The sequence below is a fragment of the Rhodnius prolixus genome, unplaced genomic scaffold (genome assembly GCF_049639745.1).
Source record: "Rhodnius prolixus isolate KJV_2025 unplaced genomic scaffold, Rpr scaffold_9, whole genome shotgun sequence".
Taxonomy (NCBI): domain Eukaryota; kingdom Metazoa; phylum Arthropoda; class Insecta; order Hemiptera; family Reduviidae; genus Rhodnius; species Rhodnius prolixus.
Window position 1 is genome coordinate 28,847,639 of NW_027411604.1, and position 22,657 is coordinate 28,870,295.

General features: G+C 30.5%; 1 protein-coding gene across 1 annotated transcript; it reads right to left on the reverse strand.

Moving 5' to 3' along the window:
- Positions 1 to 328: 328 nt before the first annotated feature.
- On the reverse strand, positions 329 to 22,293 carry LOC141454656 (uncharacterized). Its single transcript, XM_074129121.1, has 6 exons — positions 22,132 to 22,293; positions 9,312 to 9,404; positions 2,256 to 2,400; positions 1,833 to 1,978; positions 1,394 to 1,543; positions 329 to 630 (listed from the first exon to the last, which is right to left on the reverse strand). The coding sequence occupies exons 1-6, from the start codon at positions 22,205 to 22,207 to the stop codon at positions 479 to 481; spliced, it is 762 nt and encodes a 253-aa protein (XP_073985222.1). The 5' UTR covers positions 22,208 to 22,293; the 3' UTR covers positions 329 to 478.
- Between the last annotated feature and the right edge of the window lie 364 nt (positions 22,294 to 22,657).

The window sequence follows — 22,657 nt, forward strand, 5'->3', positions numbered from 1 at the left end:
AGTTTCAAGTCATCTCAATGTGCACCTCATTCTGACCAAGAATAGAATCAAACATTTAGAAACATGTTTCTAAAAAAACGAGAAAAAGCAGGCAATGAAGGTTTCATCGTTGATCTCACTTGCTTTTAGTGAAACCCCACCTTTGCCCAGACGAAATCTTAACTTATTCTTAATTCATTTAATATTATTAAAAGAGTAGATGTTCACACTTGATAAACAAAATTGTGATATATGAATATTGATTTAAGAACAAGGAACAAGGATTAGGAACAAGATTGAAACTCATATCCAGCTGGGACAGTGTCTGGCAATTAGTAAACTGAAGAAATTAATTTACAAATTTTATTGGAAAATTTATTCTTATTAACCTAATTCAAAATTTACAATTTAATTAATATTACAAAATAAATTATTTACAAAATTTCTTTGTGCAATTGGTAATGAGCTTTACATTAAATAAATAAATAATTCTATAAATCTAAGCAGGTACAATAGTATCGAATGGTATATTAGATATTGCTTCATCCATATAGGAACGAATTATTTCATCTAAACCTTCTTCAATCAGAGGAAGAGCTTCATAATATACTAGCCTCCAGTACTGGTTCACCAGCGACATAACTAGTGCAGCTGTTGTAACAATAGAAAAAGTAAATTTCAATAATTGTTGAAAATATGATTGTTATTTTACAAAATGTTGGTGAATAATCTTTTAATCTTTAGTGGGTTCAAGAATTGACACTGTGAGGCAGGTGATACTTGCATAAAGTGACTGAAGGCTAAGTTTCATATTATTCCCCGTTCACCTAATTATCACCAAGGAAGAATTTGGAGTTCTTGAAGTAACTACCATCCAGATGGGAAGTACTGGATGATTATAAATGATCACACTAATCTCTTTAAATGTTTTGAATGAACCTAGAGAGTTCGTATAACCAATCAGAAACGACAATTTTAAAGAGAATTCTATCCAGCTCATAGGAAAGGAAATTGGTTCCAGAAATACGAGTATTTAACTACGTATTTACACAGTTTTTAGTTGACTTTTTTTTATCAAACCAAGCTACCTTTTTTATCATTTCAATGATTTTTACTAATTTGAGCACAAAAAGATATTTTTTATAAAATAATCGTCAATTTTTTGCGCAATAAAATTGTTTGTATCTTTTAATAGAGAATGAATATAAGTACATTATTACAAATTGAAAACATTATAAAATCCAAGGTGCGACGATATTCGAGTGGTTAGAGGCGAGGTCCGCAAAGCTAAGAATTGTGGTACTGGGTACTGGGTTTAACTCAAACCAGCTGATTTAAATTTTGTTTTCTTACAGCACAAAATAAAAAATGCTAAATGTTTGCTTAACATAAAGTATAATTGAAAGGTACTTACTTAGTTCTGGATAAGGATCGTTCTCACCTACAACGTCAATATATAGATTTCCCACATCTGGTTTAATTGATGCTCTATCAATTTGTAGATAATCTACATTATTTCTTTTTACAGTCCTTCCTTTTAGTAATAAAGTTCCTTTTAAATCAACTGAAAATACCAAAATTACGTGAAATGATTAATTAATTTATAAAAGTTATAGTATAAACAAGACAAGCCATTAATGGAAATGAGTAAAAATACTTTTACTCATGTGGAGTAGAGTATTTTTCATTTAATTCTGCAACACAAGTGGCACAATTTGTTCAGATAGTAAAACATTTTACATTTAATTAAACTGTGACTTTTTTTTTTATTTAATCTGCATCCTTCTTTTATTGTTACGGACTGACTAGGATATTTATCTCTAATTAAATGTGATAAAATGATCTCAAATTACCTAGAGTAATGTTGAATGATCCTTCAGCTGTAATCGGTACTTCAGTGTTACTACTTAATTCGGCAGAATAATTACCATTAAAATACATTAGATTATCGTACAGATCTATTTCCATTCTTAGTTTTGTTTTGTCTTTTAGATTTGATCTGAAACCATAAAATACAAGTATAAGTACATTTTGTTACAATAATTTTATTGAAGTAAATTATTGTTGATGATTTTGGGGGATATTGAGGTGAGGTCATTAGATTTAAACACAAATTTTTATTTCTTCATACCAACGTTTCGGTAAATGTATTACCTTCTTCAGGGTAAATTAATATTGTTATCGAGCATGAAAAAAAAGTTTCATTTCAGTCTACTATCGCAAAAGAGAATTCTCAAACACAGAACTTGATACATCAAACGAATTAGAATTCTTACCTAACATTTTTTACAATAAGATTTGAAAGCCCATGTAAAGAAACACCAAGAAGCGTTACACTCATCTTCTCACTGACTCCAGCGTCATAAATCAATGGCAATTCAGGCATCACCCATGGATCCAAAGTTTCCCCGTCAATAATATCTAAAAAACAAAAAAATACATAAAAAGCGTAAATTTTTAAGTTTTTATTTTTAGCTTTTACTTCCCTTTACATCACAAAAATGGACAGTTATTACTGTCCACAAGTGAAAGTAAGGCCGTATTTAAATGGATGACTAAACGTTAACCGTTAATTGGACATAATCTAGCCTTAAATAAATGTACTGTAAGCAAAAGTTACATTGAATTATGTAAAAGGTCAAATTTATTAACTGTTTAGATCAAAAAACTCTTTGCAATGAATTTTATATAGGTAGAGTGTCTTTGTAAAGCCAAAATCTATCGCACCAGCCAGTTTAGCAAGAAGAGAAAGGCTGTTGAAGATAGAGCTGGAGATTAACTGGACTGAAGACATTTTTTTGGGGTAGGTTTACCTCTAATTAAAACCAGAAAATGTAGGTTTATGAACGATACTCCAGTCTAGGAAGCGTGGGAGTTACACTTTTGAAACGAAGTTCCTTTAATGAAAATGAGGGCACAGATTGAAGTATCTCCAGTAAAACTGATTTTACTGTTCAAACAAAATAATGACTGTACACAGATTACTGTGGTTGATTCAATGCAGATCACAACAAAATTAAAGAAATAAAATAAAAATTTTTTGCAGTAAGTAGGACAGTCGACGGGAATGTCAACAGTCATAGTCTCTTCCACTTTTGCAAGCGAAATTCCCTTTCTTTCTACTTCCTAGTTGAATCTACAGTATGACATTCTAAAGTTATTAACCTTGAAACTGATTCTCAAACCAGATTAATTTCGTAATATACTAGTTTTTCGAAAGAGAGTGAGGGCGAGTGGGTAGAAATTAGTGTTTTTTTCTGTTTAGAAATATATTTGTATATATTTATGAATATTTCTTCTTTTTGTTTTTGTTTTATAAGATTATAAAAGAATTATAATTATAATCATTTACCTTATGATCATTAGTGTACTAGTATGATACACTTTTTGTATAATGTATAGATTACCGGTCTTGATTTGTTAAGATTGATAGTGCAGTTTCTAAATGAAGTTTTCTAATTTACTGTCCGCAGTCTGAATTCCAAAAAACGTTTATTTTAGAATAAACTTAATTTTACAATTTCTTTGCATAGAAACTATTATTATTTATATAAAAATTCAAGTGTTGAAAATTTTAGATCTCTTGCCTATTGGGTACAGTAATTTCGAAACTATGAACTTTTTCAAAAATTCATTGATCTGCTTATAGTTATTCAATAGTGAAAGTAGTTAAATCAAGTTGACACATTGTAACTCTGAATAAATATAATTAATTGTCCAGTTACTGTAGCATGATAAAAGAGGTGATTATAAATTCAAGGGCGACGACTTAATAGATGATTGCTGCACTTATTTCTAATTCCCATCACATTGTTTTAATTGTTAGTTAATTACGTGTACTTATTTATTCCAGGTTATTAACTAGTGTTGACTTTGTGGTTGGCTTGTAGCCAATCTTAATTTTCATAACGGTATATTCGGAAGAAAATCCAATGCAAGTAATGGCGATTATATTTGTAAAAGAAAATGAGCTGTAAAAACACAATTTGAATTTGTTCAGTTTTTAAAAATGAATTTACCTCCAATCATCATTTGAATACAATTTACTTATCTCTATTAGGTTTTCATATTTGTTTCCAGAAACGGGACTTAACAGAATAAAACTGGGCGTTTCCACCAATTTTGGTAAATTATCATTTAATCTTATTATAATAATGCTTAAAATATTAAACGACAAACAAAAAAATTGCTTTAGGATATCGGTATTTTAAGAACCGTTCAACAACCGTTTTAAAAACTATATTAAAACATTTTCTCAAAATCAAATTTTCTGGCTCAGGAAACCTCAATTCGGGGGGGGATTATTTTAGGTAAATATTCATATTTGGAAAATGTGTTATACTGTACTGATTTCGTTTTGCCTATTTAAGAGAAAGTTAGAATAAATGAATAAAAATATCTTATTGCCACATAATTTTCTAAGAATATTTTGGTAATTATGGAGAGGACATTTTTAAGGAACATTTCCACGAGTGGTTTATTTTAGAAATAAATTAAAATTGTAATAATGATCAATAATAACAATAACAAAAATTTCCAATATACGCAGAAAATAACAGCAAAATATAAGTATTGTTATTTATTTTAGCAGCTGGAATGAAGCGTAATAAAAATAAACGCAAAATAAAAACCTTGAGCAAAAGTTGAAATATAAATAGTTTTGTTAATTAAAAAATAAAATTAATTGCTGTATACTACTCAGAAAAAAAAAAGAAGTTAACTAAGTATGACTGCATATTTGAGTTACTTATAATTCCAGGTGTATTTTACAACAATATAAAAAATATTTTTTAGTTAATTTAGTGCTTCATAAAATGCAAGAACTTATTGACTATATTGTCTATCTTAAGAATATTCACAAAATTTCTAGACTTGGTTTTACATTTTAAACTTTATTTGGATTCATTACTTTTGAATAATTATTTCTTACAAAAGAAACTGATTAAAACACTATAATAATTGAGAATTCATTTTACTACTCATTTTTATTAATCCCGTCTTGATGTTAGAAAAAGAAAAAAGAAAATATTTAATATTAAACAGAAACAAATCCTTGGCCGTCAGAAGTAACCTTGCTATTACATGAGTAAAACTTTAATTAGTTTTTTTATTTTTACGTTTAATTTTAACCAAAAAAAACTTTGGTTTTTAAGGCTAATTTAACAAAACCCGAACCTATTCAAGTTCACACTATTTGTGCACATTATTAGCTCTAAACTTTTTGGAGCACTAAGAAACGTGTGGTTAAAAACCAGTTAATTCAGAATAAAATTAAATTTTGTCTGCAATAATATGGAATTGAAAAAATTTAGAGAAAATTAATCGTGATAAGAGAGACGCTAAATGTTATATGGAAATATGTACTTCAAAAAAATTATTGATCTAAAAGTTTGGCGTCCAATATTGCTAGAATTCCAAAAAACTAAGGTTTCTTTTAAATGTTGAATGTTTGAACAAATGTAAGATTTAGGTTTTTTTGCTCAATTTTGTTTTGTGCATAAATTAAGTTTGCCGGATGGGTTTACGAACCTTAGGAGTTTAGTTCAGACAGACAGATTTTGAAGAATGTGGTTATGCATCCTGGATATGACTACTTGTTGAAAGAGGATCACCTTGGCTTTTTCTAGTAAATAGAAATAGAAATAGAAATAGAAAAGAAATTTATTATTCTGGAACAATTGTCCCCTAAGAATAAATACAGGAACAAATAGAGGCCTTAACAGTTTGGCCTGTGATCATACAGAAATTAAATAAATAAATAAGTATTTACAAAAGTGAAAATATAATAAGTGAAAATGAAAGTAAAAATAAAATAATAAAACAGCAGGAATTAAGGAAATAAATTAAAACAATTAGAATTTCGGAGGAAGCTGAATAGAAAGTAGATAACTGAATAGACGGGATTTAAAGATGGATAGGGTAGGAGCATGGCGGACAGATGAAGGCAAGGAGTTCCAGAGAGAGGTAGCACGTATTAGGAAGGACTTGTCAAAGGTTGAGGTACGGTGAGAGGGAATATAGAGATCAGATGAGCGAGATCTAGTGTTACGGGAATGGATGGAGGATTTAAACTTAAGGAGTTGAAAAATATAGGAAGGCCTTTGAGACTGGATGACTTGAAAAAGGAAAGAAGCCAAAAAATATTGGCGGCGATAGACAGGAAAAAGCCACTTCAACTCATCGTAGCAGTGCGAAATGCGAGAGTCTCTGGAAATGCTGAAAATAAATCTTATGAAGCAGTTCATGAGGAGCTTAAGCTTAGCTTCAATATCACCAGAAAGACCGCCATACACTAAACAACCATAGTCGAAATGGGGGAATATAAGAGAGGAAACTAGGAGTCTTAATTGGAAACAGATGACGGGAACTATTAAACTGCTTAAGGATATGGATGGAACGACGAGAGATTTAACGAGAAATAAGTCGAAGAATATTACTTTTAAGGTAGAAATGTTACTTTTGTTTTGAAAAATTATGGAGCTAGATTACTGAATTGGATCTTCCGCCCATTTTGAGTATTTTTTTTTTTTTTTTAAGGGCATTGTTGTCTACCGATCAGGAAGAAGCTGTAGGAAGGCGCTTAGGGAGTGTAAAGAACCTTATCCTGATTCCTTACTCGAACCCAGAATCATCTCGTACTGAATCCTGAGCACCAATACTAAGCCAATTCTAACTAACCTGTGAAAACTCACAGGTTGTCCACAGTTTAAGTTATTAAATGTTCATAAACGATATGTTCTGAAAATGAATCGACTGTAAATTTTATACAAGTCTGGGACGCCCTGTTCTTTGTTTTGAGTCCGTAATGCTTTTTTCTTGATAATCTAACCGGTTAAACTACAATTAAGGTTTGTAGTGCGTTAAGTAGGGTTAAGGTTGCACTATCTCCTTCCTCGAACCTGAAAGAAAGTTTTTTTTTTTTAATTTTACTGGGTTACCAGTTTCTTAGATAGTTAGATAGTTGCTAGCAAGGTCAGCTGGTCTGAGCCCCTGCTTGACAAGTGCTTTACTTTACACTGATCTCATTGTCGCAAAATCACTGGGTTTCCGATATATTCTATAGAATTCGCTGGATAGCCATCCACTTAGAATGATAATACTCTTTGATTTGACATCCTCGTCCGCAGCTGTATATTCAACAGAATTAAACTTTTTCACTAAAAACTCCATTTTAAAATTTGACATGCTCGAACAAGAAAAACATTCTAAAGAGATTTTTAAAATTAAAGAAAAAGAAGTTTTAACTTCTATTTTATGAACACAATTTAATTGCAGTAAATACCCAGGCAAAAGCTAACTTATCAGGGAAGTTCAACTTTTATTTATTTTTTTATAACTGTTAATTTACAACTCTAATGTTTTATATGTTTATAATTCAAGGAAATAAATAAACCATAGATTGCCTAATCAATGATTATTGAGAAATATTGAAGCTAAATTTTCTAGCATTCTTAATCAACTCAAAAGTTTTGACTTCATGTCTGTAATAACAGATTTTTACTAACTCTATTCAAACCTTGAAATTTATCTAACTTCAAAACAAAATTATATATTTATTTTATCCCCTTTTCAAAAAGAATCAATAGTTTGAACTTTCAAGATATTTGCTACAGGGAAGTGTACCAGCTACAGTCACGTGTGAAAGTACAATCGTGAGAATCTGCAAGAATTCTGTCCATGTTGTGTAAACTGAAATGGCAACAAATCTTGTTTCTGCTTGTGAATGTAAACTACTATTTATACTGTTTCTGATGGCTCTTTTTATAGAGTGGAGAGTAACTTAATTCTTCAATAGACAAAAGTGGTTAAACTTTTGGTGCACTTGAATGCGAATTATAATTAAAAAATACAATTAAAATGTTGCTCCTGTAGCATTCTAACTCTCGAATTTTATTCTAATATTGAATTCAACTGAAAGGTTTTCTAACGAGTTGTTTAGATTAAAATTACATTTGTGTGAGCAAATTAAAATTAAAAAGACAAAGAGATTCACAATAGATCAACTAGAGATGGTCAAATAAGAGTTCACTTTTATTTTAAGCCTATTTAAAACTCATCTACTTGGAAAAAAAACATTTTTTCTCTTCAAACAACGAATTTCAAAACATTTTTGCTCTATTAGCATAATAAATTCATTCCGTCAGTTGTGAAGCAGAAGGAAAAGCCCTCCAAAATAGGGTGAATTGAAGTTCAAGCAATTTATTACCTTTATTTCAAATAAATGTTTGATTACAGTGATTACTCGTCAGAGAAATTTGTAAAACAATAATTTTTCTACGCAGGAGACGATCAGTTAGCTGTTTAACTGGTTTGAGCGAGGGCACTGTTTGATTCATTCGCTAATTTCTCAGGGCTGATCTATATTATTGACTATTAAAATTAATTATGCTTGTAATAACATTACTTATATTTAATACTTTAAGGTGTAAATTTGTAGCTGGGTAAATTAAAGTGGGCTTTATATAAATGAACCGACAAATTACATTTTGATACTGCTTATTATATTTGCATCTATCTGAACTATGTATTTTTACGAAGTATCATGTATCCAAGATCTCATCTCCAATCCCCTAATAAAATGGCCACCCTGCGCTATTTCATAACATTTAAATAAATACAAGTAACATTCTACAATAAATTATCCATAAAAAGCCGATGTTCATTTACAATGTTTTGAACCAGAAAATTTTGATCATCCGGTGTAATAACAGAAGTTATTTAACAATGAATTCTACCGCATAACACCCAGAACGTCCTGGTTTATCAAGTTGCAATAAGGAAGCTGTCTGTACTGATCTTATGCAACTTAGTTTCTTATTCTTTTTACGGTAAAAAAAACAATTTGTAAGATCAATTGCACATAAGGCAACATTTTCAGTGTAATCAATTTAACGATTTCGTGATTGGAAATGATAGGCAACTTACCTTGCCAATCTCCTTGAAGGAAAGAAATTATTTTAAATTTATTGTTTCAGCACCCTCACTATGCGAACCACATTAACATACATATCTCAGCACTTGCACAATTCAAAACAAATTAAAGAAAACTACTACATATCAGAAAAGGTTAGAGTTCACTTTAAAAGTAAAAAAAAAAAAAAAACAATAAAATTATTATCATCTTGTGAATGTTCATCAGAAGTTGCTGACAAAATGTATGAGTTTGTGTATATGTGATTTGCCTCTCATCAGTTACTTAATTTACTTCCGCATTATTCTTTTAAATTCCACTCAATCAATCACAAGAATTTATTGCGTTATAGGACTATTTTTCAATAATAATGAATAACATTAATGAATTCTTAATGAAAGATAATTAAATATTCACATACCTTTATTTAAGTCATTAACAAACAATTGCAGAGCATTCTTCATACATTTGTTGAACTTGGGCGAACTTCTCTTGCAATGTTCCGTGTATGAGGCTGCAACCAAAAATTATACGTAAATTCCATGGGATAAATTTTCTTCAATTAATTAATCTAATCATTAAATTTTGCATAAATGTTTAATTTTTAACGTTAGGACTACGATATTTGATTGTTGTTAAGTAAATTTGATGGAAAAACTTCCACGATCGGAAATTAAGTCTTCAAGATCAATAACGTTCGATTTATCTTCCTAAAAGCTCACTGTACGGTGAAGGGTGTCTGTAACGATAGAACATCACTAGGAAGCCGGTAGTTGCACTAAAAAAAGCTCCGAGCGCCAGTTACCTCATAGGCTTGGGGAAAAGTTCAAACTGACAAGCAAAATTAGTTTAATTCCAGAGTAGAGTTCAATAATCGAAACTGTGACAAAAAAGCAAATGAAGCAGTGATTACAGCGTCTGTTTCTGGTTGGCTGACGTTCAGATCGGCATTTTCTTCAGTGAATATTACTGTAAACTTGTCACAGCTTCATGCTTTCGTTTATTTTAAAGTTGCTGAATCATATGCTTAAATAACATCCAGGGAATGGAACGCAAATCGAACTGGGTTCCATATTCCAGTTGTCTAAACAGTACTCAACAAAGTTGCAGGCAGACGATCCTTGTGTTATTGCCTAGAAATAATCTAGAATTTGTTGCTACCTTCAAAAATAAATTTTAAAAAATTTGACTCGCAGAAGCCTAAGTAAAAATGAGATATTTCTAGAAGAAAAAAAATATATTCATTTAAATAAACATTGAATGGTGGACTCAGTGTCATGGAAGAGTGCCATTATGTTAACCTCGATTTGGTAATATTTAAAATCAAAGAAGAGTTTGTCTATTGAAGGTCGGTAATGCAAACATCATGAAATTTCCTAGGAAGTGATAGATTGACAAGACAACAAACAAGGAGAATACAATTTTAACTTTTTAATAGTTTCTTGTAAACACTTTTTTAATTATCGATAGTAATAATTTAGCACAAAATTCCTGTTAAAGAGAGTTAAAGAAATGTGATATTTTGTGGGACGTTGTTGCAATTGAAAAATAGTTATTAAGTTGTAACCGTTAATGACATCTTAAAAATGTATATTTTCGAGAAATAATCTAAGCAATCTCATGAGACAATCTAGAAATTGAAAACGCATGAAGTATTTCAGTTTTCAGTAACCACCTGTTTAGGTATTCAGTAACCAGTTATTAGGAATTGTCAAGAAGTGATCAATCAACGATTCTTCGCAGCTCCATATTACTAGAGGAACCTAGGCTATTTCTTTGTTACGAACGAGATGTACCTTATACCAAATTTTTTACTTAATTCTTATCTATTTAAATATAACAATGACAGAAAATACGCAAAGTTGAACTAAACCAATAAATTCTACTTAATAGAAATTAAAATATCAGTAATTAATAAATAACTTAATATTTAAAAAATGTAATTACGGCGTCTTATTCTTTAAAAATTTCAGTATTATTGTTGAAGGTTAAACTCTTACATATGATTTTAATAATGAACTACAATTACGAAATAATTACTGTTTAATCGTCTAAATTAGTAGAAGACTGCGTTGTGTTCATCCAACCGTAAGTTGTATTTTCAAAGTAGCAAATAATCATAATTAAGAATACTTCTCTGAAAACCCTTTGTAGAGAAACCCAAAGCTATCCAAAGCTTCTCTGGGCCATATAGCAATCCCAAAATAAAACAATAACAGCAGGAGTTAATGTCTGGAATAAACATTCAGCGCCAAGATTCACAACTGTCCGAACAAATTGAGGAATTTTAAGAGAAACAAAAGCGAAAGCGCAACCAACGACCAATGATGCTAAAGTTAGCTTCCTCGCACACTATTCAATCTGTTTGGCGCTATACAATAAGATTTAAGGCTGTTTCCTTTTCCGTCTTACAAGCTCTTCAAATAATAGCCCCATTTTGTAGAGGTTTCTTTTTAAACCTCAACGACAAATCCTGAAACCAACCAGAAGTCTAGGAGAGGTCCGTAAAATACCCAATAGAATTTAACAATTCACACCGGATACACCCCGAATCAACATTTGCCATCACAGCCATAAGAATGTCCTGTCACACATGTTTCTGACTATAAGCCAACAGCTGATTCTGGACTGATGAGGATTAGAAACAACCCGGTACATAAGCTAGAAGAACATCCCCAAAAGCAGTCATCTTTTCCAGTTTCCTTGAAACATTCTAATTCCAGTTTGAAAGAGAAAACCCATGAATGCACCCTGACTTCCACACAGATACAAAACCTCATTTGCAAAAATAATCTAACTTTAATTATAAGTAAATACTCTAGGCAAATTGCACCGCCCTTCCATAACTAGGTAACTATTTGTATACAAGACTCATGCTAACTTATTCCTTAAACAAGTAAATTATTGTTTTATAAATAGTTTAATAGAATGAAATAAATAATGCAGGATTAATTATTAAGAACAAGTTTTGTTTTTTTTAATTATTCTGTTGCGATTAACCTAAATAAAGCAAGGACATACTGACATTAACCTGCTTTTTTAGAATTATTTGTAGACGCATTTATTTCTATTTACAGATGGGCGTTGTATTAAAACAATTTTAATGTTCCAAATAGTTTGATTAAATCTATTTGTAAATAATAATAACTTGAATGACGCCAAGTCGAAATAATAATAATAATAAGGAAAAGAAGTGAAACAAAATACATATTAGCCAGGAACTTTTCTTCTATTTAGTTTTGCAAGCTATTTAGGACTTAGTGTTTAATTACGTACATAAACACAGTACATGTACGAACAGTGAATTTAAAATTCAATCTTAATTCGTTGATGTGAAAATATCTTAGAACATTCCACTTACAATAACCTGAGTGAACATCTCCACTTAATCGAAATGGAATTCTAGTGGGAAATATTTCATAAATGTAAGTTTTGCTATGTTTTACCCCCGATCTGAAAGAATTCGTTCATTCGTTATTCCTAACTGGATATTGCTGCTACATTAGTGTATGGTGCTAGTAGTGGTTTATATATACATAGTTTAAGTATAATACCTCAAAGAAAGAAATTCAGAAATTAAACACAGGATCAGAAACACACTAATAAATGATATTTTTTCTCAACACAGAATATACAATCGCAATTTCCAATCACCATGTTACATGCTTAAACAAAAAAAATATTTGTGTAGCTTTTTTCACTTGTTTTTCTTTGAACATATAGACCGTAAAATAGGAACAATTTACAAATAAAGTCTCATGGAAACAATAGATAATCACGTATTTGAAAAAACTTAAGGGAGTTTGTAATAAATAACAGTATAACCGAAATCAAAAATTGTTTAACATCTGGTTATAACTATCATCTTCTTTCTTCTCTTCATTTTTCTTCGAAACAATGCGTCAACGATGGCAGCTTTAGTTTTATCCTGGTTTTCTACTATTTCAGTTGGAACAGGTTTTTAGTTTCTAATTCTTATTCTCACGTTCTTACATCTATCAGCTGTGTCTTCTTCACTACTCTCAACATGATCCTCTAGCACTCTAACTCAGCACTCTCGTTTGCTTCTTTCTATCTGGTTTATTAACAGTATAATTGAAAACCCATACTCTTTCGATTTATACCAGCTGACCGTGAGTAATTTTATCAATTAAGGGACTTTTTTGCACCGAAAATTTATCAACTACCTGGTATTTCATTCCCATTGGATCTTGAGAAATTTTAAGCCTCTGTTTTAGAGATCTACAAACACATGCTTTCCAGAAATTCCACCTTAATAATTGCTCCTCAAATATATAATATAAAAACAATAAAGATAACAATATACAAAAAAAAATTATCAAGCTACAAAACAAAGATAAAAAAAACTCAAAATGTCAACAGTTGAACACCATATTTAACTCAAATTAAGTTAATGTTTGAATGTCAAGGCTTCCTTTCCATCAAGTCTCACTTTAATTAGGAGAGTAAAGTGGTTTTAAAACTGTCCGGTAGGACAGTTGTATAAGGGTTGACCATCAAAAACTGCACGAAAAAGCCTAACGTTGAAAAACACCCAACTTTGACAATTTTTTTCTCTTTTTCTACAAAAGATAAAATTCCCAAATTTTCTTTAAAATATGGGGCAAACCCTCCTTTATAGCTGTAATTTTTTTGCAACAACTTATTGAAGAGTCTTCAGAGTCGAATAGAATACTTTATTCATTACGGTTTAGGCTTATCCTATGGAGTAGTTGAGAGCACTTTATTAGCATAATTAAAAACCATTACCAAAACAAAAATAAATAATGAAAACAAGCAGCTGAATGAATCGTAGGTCTAGATTATAGTTATTCAGATTTATGTAATCTTTTGTTTTATTTAAAAGAGATGAAGTAATAACTGCGGATGGAAAAATTAGCGACAGTAAAATCATATTTACTTTATATCACACAGGAAAGTTTTATCGTCCTAATGAGCACAACCTAAATCTGGCTAGAAATTATTTTCTGTAAATTATATAATTTTTAGAATAATTTGTACCTTTCTTTTAACTAGTTTGGGTTTATATTTGTAGTTGGAAGTATCAATTAAAATTACATATTTTTTAATAGCTGAGCTTAAACGAATGGAAAAAAAATTGTTTTCGACCAGCAAAAACTCAATGTTGAATTCTTCTCCTTTAAGAATACACGGTAAAAAGATATTAAAACAAAATAAATCAATAAATAAATGATGGAATGACGTGTTGTATAGATAAAACAATATTATTCTGTTTAACAAAAAAAAAATCATAGTTCAAAGACCTCAAGGTAAAGTCCTTGGCCTAAAGCAGTTTTAACTGATCTTTAAAAAAATCTATTATGAATGTATGCTAAACTAAACAAATATTCTTAATTAACTAGTAATTACAGATAAGAAACAATACAAATTAATTATTGTCAGCAGAACTTGTTTTAATTATATAGTATTATTTTATTTTGTTACACCATTTTTCCTCATGTTTCCATCCTTTGAGATAATGAAGAAAAAATAATAATAAAATATAAAGTTGCGACTAAAATTTCGATTAAATTTAAAATATAATTGGAGAGAGAACCAATCCTAAGCTTTCTAAAACTTCTTTAAAATCATTTTTCCTATTATATTTATTTATTTATTTTGAAATTTCTAAGCTTACACATTGAACAGTTTAAAAAGAATCAATACTCTGTTAAAAAGAAAGCTAATTAAAAATCATTTCCAAATCCCCTGCTTATTCTTTGTAAAGGTCTTACACTCCATTTACTGTGGAGGATTCAAAATTATTTCCCGATGTAAATAGAATCCATAATGGGGAGATTATAAAGGGGTGAGAGAACATACACAGAAAGTGAGGCTACACCCAACACTTTGAGCAAGCCTTGTTGGAGCTCCGATTAGAGAAAGAATTTAGAAATATTCAAAAGACTTGGTCAGTGGAGTAATGTGTTGTTTTTTAGGATATCTTGAAAATGGCTCACACCTTCTGAAACAATTTAGACCACTTTTATTTTACATATTATTAAAACATTTTTCATCCATCGTTATTATTAATTTGTTATTTAATTAAATAAATACAAAATAATTCCATTTTTAAGAAACCAAGGTGTGAAAAGAAACCAAGGTGTGAAAAGAAAGAGCAAAGTTTAATTTTCCAACAAGCTCGACTAAAGACTCTTCCAGTAATTTTTTTAAATCCATTTTTTCCCAGTCTTAAAAACATTTATGAACTTAATTTTAAATTCAGCATGCTGAAAATCAGGTTGAAGATAAATAATGTTGTATTTAAGTATCTCAGTGGGTTTTCAAACGTATTTTTTATAAAATAAATTTAGTTTTTTGACTCATTATTTCAGTAAAAAATTAATTCATATTTTGTTTTTGTTTTTTTTACCGCATATAATTCCGGCCTCTACGCTCAACCAAACTTACTAGATTGCCAAGGACAAGAGTTGGATGGAATTCAGAAGAGCTTAAAAAACCATCTTTTTATTTTCAATCTTTTTTTCAATCTTCCATAGAAGATTGAATAATGGGTGACCTTCAATCTTCCATAACTCCACTTCAACTCGATGGATTCTTTTGTTTTGAGTGACTGACTTGTTAAACAATATTTAACTGCCAATCTATTTGCAAAATTATGATTTTTAAATGTTTTCCATTAATCCCTTTGAATTAATTATGCAATATTTATATAAAATTTGTCTCTTTAATAATAGAAGAAATAAAATTAAATTTCTGTCTTAAAGTGATTTAGAATAGGCTCTTGTTAAAGTAACATTAAAATTAAACTTTGCAAGTAATATACAAGGAAAATTTTATAATATATTATAATTTCTATAGTTTATTGAGAGCAATACCCAAAGTTTTGAGTGTCATCAAGTCTAAAAAAAAAAATGGACTTGTGGGTAATTAGTAATAACGATATTTATTACAGCCGAGTGTAAACTATTTTTCAACATTAATTTCTTTATTACTAGTGTAAGATCGTGCAAGTTCATGATTTTTTGAGTTTTCAGCTATCCGTTTGGAAATCAGCTGAGAAGGAAAAAAGTAGTTTTGCAAGATGGTCTTTGTAAGGTGTGCTTAATAGTATTTTCTTTAAAAAGCCTTTTCAATGTTGCATGTATTCGTCCCCATGTCTGGTGTTAAGCAGTTTAAATAACTTTTCTGAGAATACGGAAAAGGGTGTTTTTCTCTATTTTCTCAAAGGAGAATTTTCTCTAACCACTTTAACTGGTTTCCTTCAACTAAATGTTTTCTACTAAATAAAAGGCTGTAAGTATTACTTGTAAAATTTTCCCACAAAAGTCATTTCTAGTGAAAATATTATGTGTAGGATTTATTTTTTTCGTAGAATATTGATTTTCAATAGAGAAGAAGCTTAACATTCTTAGATGATCATAAGAAATAAATAACATACACATTTCCCACAACGTGAAAATGGAATCATTATTTCTCACACGTATTACTGTAGGTGATGTAACCAAAAAACAAAGTAGTAGTTTTTTGATATTAACTATAATGATTGATGTAATAATCCATGTGAATTAAATGGTAAAATATTGTTTATTTCTGCACATGTTGAAATAGAATTCTTAAATTCTTTTCTTTCTATGTGAAACGAAGTCTTTTCGCTCAATTGGACGAAGAAATGTGTTATATAATGTGACACAGTTTTGCAGTTCATTGCACAATGTAAGATGCGTTATTATCCCAAGAGAACTTTACAGCAATGCATATGGAAACTCTAAAGATAACTTCATTCCAATACTTTTATAATCTGATGGCCACACTTTTGTCTAAAGAAACTCCAATGCGTTTTATAATATAAGGGTTATAATCCTGAATTTATGGAGAACATATTCTACCTCGATGCCCATAAAACTAAAGCGATTTAATGGTAACATAGTTTCAATAATAGTGGACCCTTAATAGTATTAAAACAGTAAAATCCTTCAGTTATTTTACGAAATAATAATCTTATTCACTCTTCTGCAAATAAAATATTATTTAATGTTAAACATTTTCTTGTTAGTTCTAATTGACAATATTACACTATCCACACGAACTTAGGTGAAAAAGATGATTTGTTGCTTGGCCCTAATCTGATTGGTAGATAGCTCTTTTTTTGTCCAATAGGCATTTCTTAAACTAAATAAAAAAGTTTTATTTATTAATTAAAGTAAGTGATTGTATTTATTTACTTAGTTAAATAGTTTAAATTAACAGTACGTATTAATTTTGTCAAGGTTAATGTTGTAAATCACAGTAAAGTCCTTAAAGGACTTAAGAAACTAGTTTTTATCATGACCTTTTTTAGTAGTTAATATGTATTTATGATTTATTAATGAAAACTATCATAATCTTTATGCATAATCAATTCTATCTCAGTAGTGATACAAGTTTATTCATCTGTAGACAGAGAACCTTGTAGTGTCCTCATTATTAATTCATATTTTCCACTTCCATTGTTAATTATTTAATTTTCAGTTTTATTTAAGCAACGAAATCTATTTTTATCTACAAAAATTTCAGCTTTTTTGGGGGGAACTAAACTGCGGTGGTCTCTTGTTTTTTAAAATGAATGTAATATTTTGAAAAAATATTGTGTTTCTATGAGATGGAAATGTATATTTTACTAAACTCCTCACAGCCATGGATGATTCCCATCCAATTGCATAAAATAATAATAATCTGTAACTTTATTTATTTATTTTAATTTTTTTAATTTCTCTCAATAAGTTCTTTTGTTAATATCTTTTTTTCTCTCAATTTGAAACGTTAAAGGTTTTCTAATCACACATTATTGGATATACTCTCTTAATGAATGGGCCAATAATAGTCCCTTAGTAAATAATACCTATTTTCCTGGTCTTAATGTTCAACTACCAAATTAAATGTCGAAGAGAGGGCGGAAGCGTATATTTCACTATTAACATTATTTGTAACAAATAGAAACTAAGTCCTGCGGCATCCGAACTGTGGACGGATATGCTCTCTTTCTCCAGATTGCTCCCATTTTTCGTCTCAGGTTCACAGTACATTAATGCTATCTGTCGTGGCTTTATTTTTGTAATACACTTACTTGGTTTTAATTGGTTTTGATTATGTTTACATTGACTGAAAGTTTAATTTTTTTTTTTTAACCTCTTTTATTCTTTGTTCGTTTTTTATTACCACCCTTGAAAATCCTTGCGGATTCAGTTTATTTTGAAATTTTCAATTCTTTTAACAGTTTACTTTCCGTTCTAGTTTGGATGTTTTTACTTCATAGGTCAGGGATTAGCGTCAATACTCCTTTACTGAACATACTGACTACCGATTCTTCTGCACAATAAAGCCCAAACATCCAAAACTATTTACTGTTTTATCTTCTACCTCCGCCATTCCAATATGTACTTGATTCATACAAGTGCTCGAATCTTCCGTTACCCACAGTTATACTCTTCTAAAAGCTTCTTTGTAAAAAATTCTGAAAATTATCTTCATCCCGGCTCCGAGTTTATATTAAGAAAGAAATATCAAGGAAAAGTAGCTAAGAAAGCTTTAAACTTTAAACTTAATGGTGGCGAACTATTAAGCCTTGGCTGAAATTGTTGCTCCTTGATTGAGAGCTCCGTAGGCACGCAGATCTGGACTCAAAATGGGCCAAGATAAGAACTGAGAAGCTTCTAGCTTTAGAGATGGATTTTTAAAGGTAACTCTTCGCAATCACTGTTCTCCAAAGTACTCTAAATTCCATCGTTAAGCAAAAACGGAGTGTTATTAATACATCATTGAGAAAATATTAACTTGATTTGGTCACGTAATATGAAAGGGGAATCACGATTAATTTTTAGTAGACAAGCAAGAAAAAGTAAATATTTGATAGCAATATTAGTCAATGAACATTATAAAGAGTGATTAGTAATTCAAGGATACTTAAATAAATTTAATTTTAAACCTTTTTTTTATTTTTAAGAAATAAGCTGCGCCACATGGAGTGGGTGCTACGTCATGGATTCCTGAAAAGAGGAGGTAAGTTAGTTGGCCATATAATTGGCCCCTGAATCCTGCTGTTAGCGTATCTCCAGAAATGGCTGCCAAACTTTTTAGGAATAGACAGCTCATAAGAGATATCGTTCAGGAAGAATTTGAAGGCTTTAGGGCGATCAAAATGCTAATTAGATATTCAAAATAAAAGTAAAAAATGTGATTTGGGAGTTGTTTTTTTTTTTTTACTAACATCTCTAAAAACGCCAAGTTAATTGTTTTTTGTTTTAGGGCGTTGATATTTATGGAGACATCTCTTCAGCTAATTGGGTGCCTTCATAAAACCGTTCAGTACCTTTTTCTAGATGGAGATAGGGGAAAAAAACACCAGTTTATCTTACAACTGGTCCGTGATGAGATTCAATTCAATAGTTTCAGTCGGTTTCTCACTAAAAATTTTCTTCTTATTTGTCGTTGCAGACTTCAGGAGCTTCAAGTTTCAGGATTTTTGCAATAAGCTCGGTTTAAGTTGTTATTAGTAATTAGTTGTTATTAAACCTTATAGCTACAAGCCAGAAATGCGTAGGGCTTTAAAAACTATTTTGTAATAACTATAACTAATATATAATTTTGTTTAAAAAAAACCTCAAAGATGACGAAGATAGTTGTACTTCAGAATCAGGTTTTTAATCCTGCTTAATGATTTTATTGTTTTTGGTGGGAGCAGAAGGAGAGAAAGAGAAAATATTAACTTTCAAAACCCATAATAAACAATTTAGAAAACCATAAACTTGTAAAAATAAAACATATATAATAGAATTTATTAAGGAAACTATCTCAGTATTCAATATAATTCTAATTCTAATTAGAATTAGAAACCATAAATAATTTTAGCAACGAGGACATATTTTATTTAAATGAATTATTATTCCGAGCATTCCAACTCCATTTCTGTTTTACATGCCATAAATATTATTTATTGAACTAAGATCAAGCCAATGGTTGACTTCCTAGTTCGTGTTCAGTAGATAATTAAAAACATAATTTGCCAATAGTTGTGACTGTACACGAACCAGAAAGAAAATATTTTTAGTAAAGTAAACTGAATAGGATATAGTTAGAATCTACTACTTACAAAGCAAAAGAAGTAAACGAGGTTATTCAAAACTTTAAATCTTTTTTCTATCTAAATAATTAAGAAACTTTTCAAGGTCTTTGTTTTTCATTACAAGTCAATAAGAGAGCAATTTTAAATATGATTCATTCTGGTTGAAAGAAGATTTAAACAATAGGAGTGATTAACGTTTTGAATTAAGTTATTAAGTATTTGTAGCACTGACACTATTGAATGTAAAAAAAGTAAAGTAACGACATCAATTGGGTGCCGTGAAAGGAGGCGATTAGCAAACAATACTTTACTACAAAGTTCTCATATAAGAAACAACAAATAAAATTCAAGTCCTAGACCGGGAATCGAACCCAGTACCACATAGCTGTGCCTCCAACCCCGTTCCGCTAGCGTGACGCCTGATATTATTGAATATTTACCTCAGATTGTTTAAGTTTTGCTCCACTAACTGGTTTAGTTGTTAAAAAAAGAATACCGAACGTGCACAGCTTTCTATATCGTATTTTTACTAGAAAAAGAAGTCGGGTGGTCCTCTGAGTTTTAAAAAATGGATTGGTGTGTGGCTGGGTATCAGAATATGAATAATAGTTCAAAAAACGCAAAATAGCATCGAGTTCAAATTTTAAATTTCTTTGCGGTGCTCTCAAGAGATTTGACAGAATATTTTACTCAGTATATTCTCAATTCACTGAGATTTTCTTCGAAAACGGCTTTAAATAATTCTTTTAAACTGAATACGCACACATATAGACATTTTATTTGAATCATTTTTACAAGAAAAATTCTATTGAAGGCCGAAAGAACGAAATGGTTAAGGTTTTCTCTGCCGTCCGTAGAGAAGTTGTCCGTGGAGAGTTTGTTGAAAATGAAGTAACGAGGAACTGCCAAATTTTTTCCCTCAGTTTTCCTCGATTTTCTTGTAAACCACTTCAATTTCCGATAAATTACCTGGCTAAAAAGAATACGAAAATAACCTCCTCCAACTTAAAGAAAGAAAAAGTCTTTCCAAGAGGCAGTTGTCACAAAAAGTAGGTAGACTCAGCCATGTTAACGGAAGGTACAGTTTCCTGAACTTTGGCATATAGAAAGGACAAATGAGCAGGGGTTTTATCAACGACTTAGGCTTAAGTGGACAAAGTGGACACACAAAACCAAAGTAAATATTGAGTACCACAGGAGAAAGACCAGAACTAAGAACTAAGAATGGTTCAAAATCATGAGGAGACCAATGGCACACAATGCTAGTTTTTTGTCCTTAAACGTTGCACAGTTCAATATTTTAATTTTGTTTACGGTTCCTCAGCTAATGAAAACGAACTCTAAGAAAACAGCTGCATTAAAGGTTGATTTCTGGGGAACGTGCTTAAAGAAGAGCCGATAGTTAAAAAGGATGCCGATTCCGAAATTAAAAATTAATAAAATCTTGGAAGATTAAGTAGGCTGTGAGAGCCACTGTTAGTACTGGTTCTTTAAGTTTAGTAGAAGATAAGAGCGCGAATGTTAGCTTATTTGTGAGTTAGTCAGCATCAACTCATAGATCATAATATTTCTGATGTAGATCCTTTTGCCCTAACATCAAAAAAACTGTCAGAAAATAAGGGACGTCCCATTAAAAGTAAAATATACCGCCACATAAGCATGGTTCTCAGAAATTACTTAAACTTTCTACATTATTCTAACTTCCCAAAAAACCGCACGCCGTCCGAACAACATAAACAATGGCTTCTGCAAAATCAACATCTTGTACACCAATCGCTCGAACAGAAAGAAAAATCTTTTGAATTGTAAGATGAAAAACGCACTGGATTTGTTATCGCTAAGTAAATGAGCATATAAATATGTATGTTTATTCCTTTAAAAAACAAATTGACATGACCGCAAAATATATAGGTATACAAAACTTCCTTTGTAAAAAGAGGAAGTGAAGTATTGAGAAGAATGCATTAGCATTAATTCGAAGCATTATATAAACTGAAGAAGAGCAAATTATTAAAAGACCATCCTTCTTCCGGTCCCAATTTAGGACATAAAGTTGATGGATCCGTTTGACGGTTTAAACAATAAAGCAATTATAAAATTTCTTCATAGAAAATCAATAAATAGATAGTTAAAAGGAAGTTTAGATAATACAACTTACATATTTGTTGTGGAGAGAGTGCCGTAACAACCGCGGCCGACGTAAGAAACAGGAAATAACAGTGCGGACCAAACATCTTGCGATACCTACAGATTTAGTTATCCACCAATATATACTATAAACTTTCTTTATATCTGACTTCTCCCACCTAGCAAGCCACTAATAAATACTTATAACCAGCTATCTACCTCTACCGCCGCTCTATAGCTGTTTGTTTAAACATAGACATTCTTCTTAACTACTGGAGAACAAATAAATATGAACAATTGTTCATGTCATACGCTATATTTTGGATTTTAATGAATACTCAGTCATTAATTTTTTTTCCCCCCTCTACAATTTCTTCAAAGCATTTCCGTACCTAAGGCTACTGTTTACTACTTACACGGTGACTTTTAGTTTAATAATCAACCCTGACAAATCAGTAAATTACAACTAGCCTAAATACTACCTTCTGAGAGTTGTTATTTGTAGTGTTCCTTCGTAAACATTCTCCTTCAGGGACATGCAAAGATTAGTTTTTTTT

Excerpts from the sequence above, each read along its gene's own strand:
- LOC141454656 (XM_074129121.1), bottom strand. The coding sequence starts at position 22,207 with ATGTTTGGTCCGCACTGTTATTTCCTGTTTCTTACGTCGGCCGCGGTT. Across the intron at positions 1,979-2,255 it reads CTTATTGTAAAAAATGTTAG|ATCAAATCTAAAAGACAAAA; the intron begins GTAAGAATTCTA and ends TTATGGTTTCAG. Across the intron at positions 1,544-1,832 it reads ATCATTCAACATTACTCTAG|TTGATTTAAAAGGAACTTTA; the intron begins GTAATTTGAGAT and ends TGGTATTTTCAG.